A 12330-nucleotide genomic window follows, 5' to 3' on the forward strand; every position below is an offset into this window, starting at 1 on the left:
AACCCTTTCAAAATCGCATACTAGAACACAAGAATCATTAAATACAACAAAAAGATACAAATTATTAGATAATATCTTTGTAATTATAACATTTTAAGATAATTCTGTTAATATTGTTGGAAATTAGTTAATTATTATACAGACATGATTCTTGAAACAAATAATTCTTACTAATTACTTGAAACAAATAATTCTACTCTCTTGTTACAATCTGATGCGTAATTTCTTAAAATATTTGTTTAATATATCCAATTACGAGACTTGCTTCATCACTTCATGACGATTGTCGAGTCTTATAATTAGTCCAAATTGGCTACTGATTGTTTTTTATTGCAATGGACAAGCCAGGTAAGATGTTACGATTTCCGGTAAATGATTGTTTTTGATGGCAACATTTGCGTGATATAATGTTACAACAATTTCTTCGAAAATCACAATAGTAAATAAGAGGTTATTGTACTAATATAAATAAAACATACAAACGGTTTCCCAAAACAACTTATACGAAAATTGAATTTTGTCTTTTAGTTTTTGTTACAAATCGCAACTTTTGCAACAATGTATTGGTAATTATGTGACCTAAACGCTTGCAAACAAATTGCTCAAACTCTAAAAAGACTTGTTACTAGTAATTACGGCGTTGGCGTATAATTATTTCACAGTTGCAGGTAATATGTTCGGTGAATTTTCACAGAATCTGTACGTTGATTCTTCCTTTTTGTCCATTTTAAAGATGATATATAAGATACCTAGGTAAGCAATGACTAATGAGTTCTGTTTTTTAAAATTCCAAGAGTATTTTCAGGTAGTGAGCCAAATGTAATCAAATGTTTGTTTTCCTTTAACACTGTAATATTTTTCAGTAGGCTTCCCTACCCTAAGTAGATTTTTAAAAATCTAAGAGTATTTTTATGTACTGAGTCAAACGTAATCAAAACATTTGTTTGCCTTTAACCCCGTATCTAATAAATTTCAGTAGGCTTCCCGATCTCATGACATCTCATATTGTTTCGACATCAAGAGCGACCAGAGATAAAGCTCACACATGAGACGTAAATAAACGTTTCAAAACTGTAGAATTGATCGAGATCAAACATTCTCGCCTCTTCACAAGTGAAAAAATAGACGCCTTTTAAAGACGTTCTGAAAAAGTCCGAAATTATAAAGACCCCGAATTTATACTCAATTGCGGGAAATACATAAAAGCCAGGCTTTACAAATATCATTCAGACCAGCAGAATCCCACGAGAATTTGAACATTCAAACGTCATAGCAAACTAAATCCGGGTAAACCAACTGACCACGCAAAAAACTATCGACCAATTGCTCTAATGTCTATAACATATATGTAAACTACTTGAAAGACTAATTTTTTACAGAATAAATCCAATAATCCGCAAAACTATTCTAATCCAACCAGCAGGTTTTAGACCAAATCGAGATTGCACCGACCAGGACTTGTATCTCTGTAAGTACTTACAAAGAAGCCAGTTTTCAAAGAAAACTAAAGAGTTCTGCTGCTTTCATACATCTGTCAGCAGCTTTCGACACTGTTTTCTGGCGAAAAGGAATGATTTTTAAATTATTACGCAATATTCCTTATAAATTCACCACCAGATTAACAGAAAATATGCTTACCTACAGAGTATACCTATAGTAAGTTATAAGTAATTATGGGATCAGAAATAGGCACCCCAGAAAATTCAAAAATAGTCTACTGCAAGGCTCCGTACTGGCACCATTACTTTTTAGCTTTTATATAGCAGACATGCCGATACCAACATCAACAAAGTTTGGCTAAGCTGATGACTGGGCTTTATTAACACAAAGAAAATACCTAGAAGAAACTGAAGAGATTCTATGCAATTATACCTTGCATCCTAGAGAGACCTGGATTTGACCTACCACGTGGGACTTGGTACACACTTGAACGCATCAGAAAATTCTACATGATTCAGTTTTTTAAATAGAAACAATTTTAATGTTCATTATACCATATAGCTTACCATACCATATACCATATAGAAATACCATAGGTTAAATAAATAAGTAGGCTTTTTATATGAGGCTTTTTGTTATACCGCAGAAAGATTCTAATCAGATAAAATGAGTAGGTACTTCTTTGGAAAGACAATCGGCAATTTCATTGCCAGCAATAAGTCCCTTATGCAGTGGCACTCATATTTTAAGCCTTAATGAAGCTCAGCTTGTTAATATTTTAACAAATTCAATGTTCAGAAAATATAACACAAAAGATTCTCCATCTCCATATAAATAACCCAGATGAACTAACTGTTGCAGACTTCTTTCATTAAAAAAGTAGGATAATCATGAATAATGAGAGTGTATACTTATTAATTTTCATTATAACCTTTCTATTTGTAAATATTAATCTATTCTTCTTCTTCAGGTTCCTTCTCCTATCGGAGGTTGGAAATCATCATCGCTATCTTAATTTTATTGGCCGCGCTTCTGAATAATTCTAATGAGCTGCAACCGAACTACTCTCTCAAATTTCTTAGCCAGGATATTTTGCATCGTCCTGGGTTTCTCTTCCCTTGTATCTTCCCTTGCATAATTAATCTAAGTAATACGTACTTCTCGCCCCTCATTATATGACCCAGATATTGAATCTTTCTAATTTTAACAGTTTTTATGACTTCACATTCTTTTTTCATTCTTTGTAACACCTCTATATTAGTCACTTTTTCAGTCCACGATATTCTGTGAATTCTCCTGTAGCACCACATCTCAAAGGAGTTTAATTTTTTGATTTCAGACTGTTTTATTGTCCACGCTTCCATGCCGTATAGTAAAGTAGAAAAACGTAACAACGTAGCATTCTTGTGCGGATCTCTAGATTAAGGTTACGGTTGCAAAGTAAGTTCTTCAATTTTATGAACGCGTTTCTTGCCTTTTCTATTCTAGATCTGATTTCTTTTGTTTGATCTCCATCTCCGGTTAGCCACGTTCCTAAATATTTATATGTTGTTACTCTTTCGATCGTTGTATTATTGATGATCAGGTTATCTACATTTTGTGGTTTTTTTGAGAATATCATTGATTTCGTTTTCTTGAGATTCATTTGCAGTCCATACCTTTCACATGCATTGTATACATGTTGTATTATGTACTGTAGATCTTCCATGTCACTTGCAAATATGACCGTATCGTCCGCATATCTAATATTATTAATGCTATTTCCGTTGACCAAAATACCTTCCACAATATCCAATAAAGCTTCTTGAAATATCACTTCAATGTAGACGTTGAATAAGAGTGGTGAAAGTATGCACCCTTGTCGAACTCCTCTAAGTATACTTACTTCCTCTGTCAGTTCTCCTTCGACCCTTATTCTTGCTTTCTGATTTTGATACAGATTCGATATAATTTGTAGATCTCTACTATCTATGTTTTTGGTCTTAAGAATTCTTAAAAGCTTTTCATGTTGAACTCTGTCAAAAGCTTTTTTAAAGTCTATGAAGCAAGCATATATGTCCTGATTCATATCCAGACATCGTTGTGTCAGAACATTGACTCCGAATAATGCTTCTCTAGTTCCTAGACCCTTTCTAAAACCCATCTGTGAATCACTTATTTCTTGTTCTAATTTCATGTGGATTCTGTTATGTATGATTTTAAGGAAGGTTTTTAATTAATCTATAAACGACTATAAATTTTCAAAAATTAACTTGTTTTAATTGACACAGTTTTATATTGTTCATAAACTGCATATAAATATTTGTTGTTTAAACATTGACTATGAGCACGTATGCTTGGTTGTATAGTAATTTTCAGCCACTGTCAACACTGTCAATCGGTAAAATTTTAATCAACATAGCAAAAAATAATTACTAAATTTACTAGACAGTTGGACTTAAATCAGAGAACCGAGTATAAAAAAATTACTTTGTTAGGCAGTTATTTAATGGACTGTTTGCAATTCCAAACTCTTACGAACTTACAAGTTGTAGACAGTTGCAGAGGGATAGATTCGTTGTCATATTTTAGCCGAGTTGAACAGTTTTTTCGGACGCTCTTCAGCACAAAAATCTAGTGCTACTAATTCTGCTTGAAATCGATCGAGACCGAACATTCTCGCTCTTTCACAAGTAGAGAAATAGAGATCGACTTTAAAAGACGTTTCTCCTGAAAAAATCCCAGGATTTAACGGCATACCTGGCAAAACCTGGCTTTAGAAACATCATTCAGATCAGCAGAATTTCAGGGGAATTTGAACATTCAAAAGTTATAGCAAATACAATAGGACTTTTGAGGGCTATTGGTAGTCTTCTAGTAGCGTCATTAACTTCTATTCCTATTCCTTCATTTGTTTTTGACCTATCTTAATATGGTTAAAAAATGGCTAAAAAGATATCTTAGTGGAAGCACAAATATTCTCAAAGAACCTCTTGTAGTTTCGTATAGCTTCATTGTCAGATGCAACAAACATTGGCCGAATTGATCCGTTTGTTAGGGCACTCGTGAGTATAAAAATGTATTACTACTAATTCTGCTTGAAATATTGTAGGAGATCTGCGGAGGGCTATTGATTGTCTGGTGGTAGGGTCATTATTCCTATTCCTTCATGTATTTTGACAAATCTAAATCTGGTTAAAAAATAGTTAAAGAAAAGGTATCTTAATAACCACACAAAGCTTCCTCGTCAGTTAAGGATTGGATTCTAAAAATTATTAACGAATGAGGCCCAAATATCTACTATTGATAAATTTATTAGCTGCGCTAACATCGCTTATACACGATGTTGAGATAATGAATCTCACCACAGCAATGGTTGTTTACTACTTTGAGACAGCTTTTATGCGGATTTATCTTTAAAGTATACGCTTTGAAACAGCGATATCTGCTCTACAAACTGTAATTATTGCACAGGGTGTTATCGAATCCTTTACGGTGCATCGCATCCCGTCCAATTAATTTTAAAAAAATTGCAATTTCTACTAGTTATATAGCACGTCAAACACGGCAAAATAGAGCTAACTATCTCCTAAAGCAAGATCGAGGAAAAAGTCTTCCGTCTTTGGTGAACAGGTGAACACGTGCAAAACACTGCGCTATTAGAGAAAAGTAAAAATAACATTTAATGAGTACTGTACAATTAAAAAAAATTAATCATCAGTATCATTATCAACCTGTAAGCGTCTACTGCTGAACGTAGGTCTCCCTCAGCTCTGTTCATCTGTCTCTATCTTGTACGGCATCCATTCGGTTACTGCTAACACGGTTCAGGGCGTCAGTCCATCTGGTTGGTGGGCATCCTCTGCTCCGTAGTGCTTCTTGTCTTGGTCTCCACTCTAAAATACATTTTGTCCATCGATTATCTGATAATCTGGCGACGTGTCCTACCCAATTCCAATTTATCGACGCGATCTTTTTATAGCGTCTATTGTTTCTGTTCTACGATGTATTTCTTCGTTTGGAATTCGGTCTCTCAGAGAAACACAAAACATCTGCCGCTCCATAGCTCTCTGAGATACGCGAATCTTGTTCACTACCTTTTTTGTCAGTGTTAATGTTTCCGCTCTACAAATAAGTGCAGGTAACACACACTGGTCAAAGCTTTTCCTTTTGACGCCTATGGGTATGTCTGATTTAAGTACATAGTTTAATTTACCAAACACTGCCCAGACTAATCCTGTGCGACGTGTGAGCCCTGGCATGTCTGATTATCTCTGCCCAATCGACTTCCATGTCCTATACGTACTTATACGATGCAGTCGGCTCAATAGCCCTTCCATCTACAGAAATATTTCGATTCTCCAAGGAAGCGTAATATAATTTTTCCAAGATTATTATTGCCTCATCCACGCGATCGGCTATAAGGACAATGTCATCTGCGAATTTCAAATGACTGATCTCCTCTCCATTTATGTTGAAAACATACTCGTTCAGATCTGCCTTCTTGCAAGTATGTTCTAAAAGCGTCGTGAATAGCTTTGAGGAGACGGTGTCTCCTTGTTGTATACAGAATTTATTTGTTTCTTATTTAGATAGTCTTACGCTAGCTGTGACATTTTAGAAAAGAACTAATAAGCCTATTGAAATAGCAAGGGAATTTGTAAATATTTGCACAATCCTGTGTAAAAATAATATGTGAAAAATAGACGGACTAAACTCATGGCTTCTAAATATTTATTTTACGTGAATTGAAAAATTACAAATAGCTATAGAAAAAGATATGCTGAACATTAAATCTGTAAACTGGAAAAGGATTCGTGGTATGCTACTAAAACTTTAGTTTTCCTACTTAAATGTAAATCTCTGGTTATACACGAAGAAAAAATTATTGCACATGATACTCGATAATTATCCATGAAACACTACAAAATTACAATATAACAAATCACAAAAGCAAAAAGAAAAGATCAACAAATGGATCTAGATAAGTTATTCGAAATGAATGAGAAATGTATATAATACACAGGTGTGCACAGAGTGCCCTACACAGGTGTGGATACACAGGGGGCAAATGTCTGGATCGGCCGCTTATGCACGACAATTTACAATTAAAACGAGAGGATGGTCGTAGAAAATAACATAAATCAAAAAGACAATATTAATTTGAGGAAATAACTATATCACTTTTCTTTTTCTGTAAGAGCAAAAACAATGGTGATGACCACCAACATTTATCAAGAGGGCAAGACACTAATAAAGAAACGAGAATCTGAAAAAATAGCATAAAACTCTTAATTATTTTGACTTCTTACTAAATTTTGGGACTTTTTAAACAACGATATAAAATATATTCTTGACCATGACCAAAGACAATAAATAATAATTTATACAACACGTTTATATGCAAGGCTATTTGCAATAAATACCATCGAATTATGTAAAATACCATAATAAACAGACAAGGAATCACGTATCTCATATTTAAAAAAAAGCAAAATAAGTTCTTATAGAAATGTATTTAATGACATTGACTAAAATGCAAATGCATCGCGATTTAATGAATTAAAGAAACGAAGTCGTTGAAAATTTATTTGAAAACTATTAAAATGTGACTGTCTGTAGAAATTCAGTTATAATTTATTTCCTTATTTAATTGTTAGATATATTTGAACTGCGGTATATCGATGTTCCAAGTATACAAGTGAAATGATGAAAAAAATGGGACAAAATGCAACAGAATTATTACTAAAGATGTTTAATGCAACTGGGAACAGTTTACAAAAAGGATGGAAAGCGACTTCTACGGTACACAAAAACAAATATGGAGATTCATAAGAAACCAACGGAAAGAAATGGCAGAATTGAAGGAATACAATAACATAACAGCAAACGAATGGGAAAGATACCTGGCGGATCTGTTTAAAGGAAAGGAAAACAATAATGAATACAATAAAGTACCTGAATTAAGACCCGACATAGAAATCAGTTTTCAGTAAGTAGAGATAACCATAAACTCACTCAAAAATAGAAAGTCACCAGGATCAGATGGAATAATCAACGAGCTTCTAAAACAGGGAGGAGAAAGTATAACCCTAGATATCACAAAACTTATACAAAAACTAATCTTGCGCTGCAAGATACCAGACGCATGGAGAAACAGCATAATGATACCAATGTTCAAGAAAGAACATAAAGAAGACCCCAACAATTATAGAGGCAAAAATCTACTGAACACCGCACTTAAGCTTACAACAAAAGTTCCTAACCAACAAAATCAATAAACTAACATGTTTATCAGATGAACAACAAGGATTCAGATCCGGAAGATCCTGCGTAGACGCCGTATTTGTACTAAGACAAATCACAGAAAATGCCATCGAGTACAATAAACCAGCATATCTATGTTTTATAGACCTGACAAAGGCTTTCGATCGCATCCAAGTCGAAGACGTCTTACATCTACTGTATAAAAGAAACATACCAATCAATATTATAAAAACCATCGAAAACATCTACTTCCATAATCGAATACAGGCAAAGATAAATGAAAAACTAACACAGTGTATACCAGTACAAAGCGGAGTCAGACAGGATGACTCGTTAAGCCCAGTTCTCTTCAGACTTATTCAGATTATATATCATCAGATACGTTTACAATAAATGGAGGCTTAACACAGGAGGAGCACTTAGCCCAACACTATTATTATTATATTTATGGACGAAATTATTAAGGCATGCACAACAAGAAGTAAAAAACTGGATGTAGTGTTTAGAAATCCGCAAAGAGTAGAAATCTCGGAAAGAGTATTTCCTGCTGACGACTTAATGCCAATTGCAAAAAATTGAAAAATATCTTCAGAATAATTTAGAAATATGGAAAGAAGTACTCACTGAAAACGGAATGAAGATAAATATTAACTAAACAAAAGGTATGCAGATATGAGAAACAAGAGAAGAACTTAGAATAATATAGAAATTTAAGGAACAAAAATAGAACAAGTTAATAATTTTACATAGCTGCTTATTAGGAGTAACTACCTAATAATAAAAGAAACAGGATCTCTAGAAGCAGAAATCAATAGCAGGGTAGAGAAAAGGCTACAACTATATCATACAATAAACAAAAAATTTATATGTAGCAAAGAAATATCACGGAATACGAAAATTAAAGTTTTCAAAGCAGTTTATAGACCTGTCCTGACTTTTGGCAGCGAAACAATAATCACTATAAACAGATAACAAAATCCCTGTATAATTCAGTGAGGAGTTATAAAATCTAAAAGTGAGGAATCATGTGGCACTCAAATATAAATATAATATATCTTTGATAGGGATAAAGAGAACTTCAATCATAAGTTATTGGTTTTATTATCTACTAACTATGCGTATTATTTACTTATGCTGCTTGTTCATAAAAATAATTTTCGGTTTTTAATTCTCAGTATTGATATTGATAATAAAACCATTTCATATTATATGTATATACACTCCGCGTCATAGAAAACGGGCCACCCCAAATATTTAAAATATTTTCGAATTTATTATTTATTGCTACAAAATTAAGCATTTATTTTTTTGTATATTGAATCAATAACTCGTTTAGTATAAAATTTCATCATTATCGTAAAACATCAATCAAAAATAAAAAAATTAAGAAAAATAGGAAATTTATTGAAAAAATCAACTTACAGTTTTTAAAACAACAATGAACTGTATATTTAAAAAAAAGCTGGTATCCATTTTCAGTAATGGGTATTGCCACCTCGATTCTGGATGACACTCCTCATTCGATTTGGCATGGAACTTATAACGTTTTGGATATCTCTTTGGGGAAAAGTGGCCCATTCCTCAACGAGTGCCATCTGAAGCTCTCCAGGTGTTGTTGGAGCAGGTATGCGACGTCTAACGCGACTTTTTAGCAGGTTCCATATATGCTCAATAAGATTGAAATCGGGGCTTTGACCAGGCCAGTCTATTTTTGGAATACCAACCTCGTCAAGGTACTCCGTTACTATCCTTGCCGTGTGTGGTCTCGCATTATCCTGCATTAACAGGAATTCGTTGCCAATAAATCCAGCATAGGGCATCACATGATGTTGTAAGATTTCCGTTATGTACCTTACTTCTGTTAACGCACCTCTGTCGATCACGACGAGATCCGTATGCGCATCAAAAGAAATCCCTGCCCAAGACATTACTGAACCACCACCAAAAGCAACCCGTGGTGCCAGAGTGCAACCAGCGAAACGTTCTCCAGCCCGTCTGTACACCGTACTGCGTCCATCTTTACCATAAATAGACATTTTACACTCATCCGTAAACAATACTTTTTTTCCAATCGTCTGCTGTCCAATTGATGTGCTCACAGGCAAAATCGAGTCTTCGTCTTTTGTGAGCTGGGGAAAGTAAGGGCCCCGTTGCTGGTCTGCAAGCTGTCAAACCTTGCTCCCTTATCTTCATCGAATAGTAGAAAGGCTGATTGCTGGTCCTTGAGCTTGCTGTAAATGGCCTTGAATTATTCTAGCGGTTTGGGTCTGATTCCGTAATGCAGCAAGAATGACGACGCGATCTTCCCTAGCGATTGTTTTCCTTTTTGGATCTGTACCAGGTCGTCGTTGGTGAGATCCTGTCACAATAAATCGTTTCTGGGTCCTTTGTGCAGTCGAACGACTAACATTCAATTGTCTTGCAACTTGTCTTTGACTTAATCCACTTCCCTGTAACGTTACAATTTCAACCGATTTTTGAAAATTCTCCATCGTTATTCATTCAAGACTACTTCACACTAAATCGGCTACTGTAATACTGAGATGCGTTTAAAACTCATTAGAACCATTTACAATGTCATACATTTCTCAAAACAATCTCTTCCTCGAAAACTTTTTCTCAAAATTGTTTTGTTTTATAGGTTCTACGAATATCCCCAATCCAGTTATATGGTCGGTTTGCTTTCGCAACAACCCATTTAACTTAAATAACCCAAGACACATTAAAAATAAAATAATATTAATTCAATACAAAAAAATAAATGCTTAATTTTGTAGCAATAAATAATAATTTCGAAAATATTTTAAATACTGGGGGTGGCCCGTGTTCTATGACGCGGAGTGTATATATATATATATATATATATATATATATATATATATATATATATATATATATATATATATATATATATATATATATATTTATATATATATATATATATATATATATATATATATATATATATATATACAACAAGCCTCAATATTAATAAATTAAATCAAATTAAAAGCCGCAAAAATATTGTGCGGTCTTTCCGCAAGAACAGTTAAAATAATGCAATTAATTTCTAGAAAATACCTTATACATATTAATTATATACCTTGATAAGAAAATTTGATAATAATCTAACTATTGTATTACCTGTACATGCCAAAATAAGCAAGCAAACAATCACCAAATTGCTCCACAGCTGCATTTTAACTTAGTTTCATACAAAAATCACAAAAATATTTTTTTCAAAGCACTGAAAACAATGAAAAGTATCCAACAATTTCACGCGACGTAAATAGAGATAACAGGTGAAACTGATAAAATTCTATGATATTCAAATATAAACGTATACACAGACTCCGGTGACACACGCAAAGACAATAAAAAAATTAGAAGGTACTCGTGCGCTGACGGTAATCGTTGCTCACTTGACTAAATTTCTAATCGTCTAGGTGAATTTCGAACAAGTTGATCGTTTTAGGCCGAGAGCTTACGAACAAAGGCGATCGATTTTTGAAAAAATTTCCCCGAAAATAATTTTTGTCCTTGATAAACATATTTGAACTATTCTTAATGGCCCAATGGCACTGTTATCGTATCGTATCAGATAACCTTGAATCGTTACACTAGCTTCTGAACGAAACGAATGATAGTTTCAGTAGATTTGGACTTAAATAATTAATAACTAAATCTAGGTTTGTTAAATTAATATAAAATGTAGAAGAAGGCTTACTGATAAAGCCAACCTAAATAGAAATTGATAATGCGTTTAAATAACTGGGAAAAATTAAAATACAATACAAACATTTATAAAACTAAAAAACGTTCACAAACGGAACTTTCTGAAAACCTCAAATTAACAGCTTTAGAGTGATACGTGTTTTTACATTGATTTACGAAATGGAAGGATGTAACTACAGAAAGAAATCATAAAGAACATTGAATCGTTCGAAATATTATGTTAGAGCAGGGTATTGAAAATACCCATTGGTGATTCTTTGGTAAATGAATCCATTGAAAAAAAAAAAGAAGAATCACTCAAAACGAAAATGGTTTGACAAAGAATGCGAGGAAATGCTGGAAATAAAAACTTGGCAAAGACTGAGAATTTTACAAAATCCTACAGGTGAAACCAGAGCTATTTTTCACGGAACAAGAGCACAGTCAAGACGACTATTATATTCAGAACTAAAAAGAAGAGCTAACTAGAACATCAAATAGGGGAAATAGGCAAAAGTTTAGAGATAAACCAAGTGAAAAAATTCTACAGGGAAGAGAGTGAGACAACGTGGAGGTGAGGGGGAAACACAAGTTATGAGAAATGAAGCAGGAGAAGAAATACCTTCAGAATTTACTAAATATTGAAATTGAGACAGGGAAGACAATATTAAAGTGCCTTTCAGCACTATGGAAACTGGAAAAAAACAGCCATTATTATTCCTCTTCATAAGAGTGGTGAAAAATCGAATGACTGTAAATAGAGACCAATTGCCTTACTACCGGTACTATCCAAAATTATTGAGAGACTTATAAAAGCCCGACTTATGTTCTTTCTCGTTGAAAACAACATTTTATCGGAAAATCAGTTTGACTTTTTATCTAATAAATGTACCAGTGGTTTTACATTGTGTGTCTACCAAGCACTAAACA

At 33.6% G+C, this 12330-nt stretch overlaps 1 protein-coding gene across 2 annotated transcripts in view; it reads right to left on the reverse strand.

The window, feature by feature from the left end:
• The window catches only part of LOC140441242 (uncharacterized), a 71455-nt gene extending 60325 nt beyond the window's left edge, over positions 1–11130 (reverse strand). Inside the window, exon 1 of one of the 2 annotated variants that reach the window (XM_072531838.1) lies at positions 10831–11130. In XM_072531838.1, the coding sequence (XP_072387939.1) occupies positions 10831–10885 (55 nt within the window). In that variant the 5' untranslated portion in view covers positions 10886–11130. The remainder of the gene's footprint in view (positions 1–10830) is intronic. The other variant, XM_072531837.1, reaches the window with a different exon arrangement.
• Positions 11131–12330: the final 1200 nt, after the last annotated feature.

This window comes from Diabrotica undecimpunctata, chromosome 5, assembly GCF_040954645.1.
Source record: "Diabrotica undecimpunctata isolate CICGRU chromosome 5, icDiaUnde3, whole genome shotgun sequence".
NCBI lineage: Eukaryota > Metazoa > Arthropoda > Insecta > Coleoptera > Chrysomelidae > Diabrotica > Diabrotica undecimpunctata.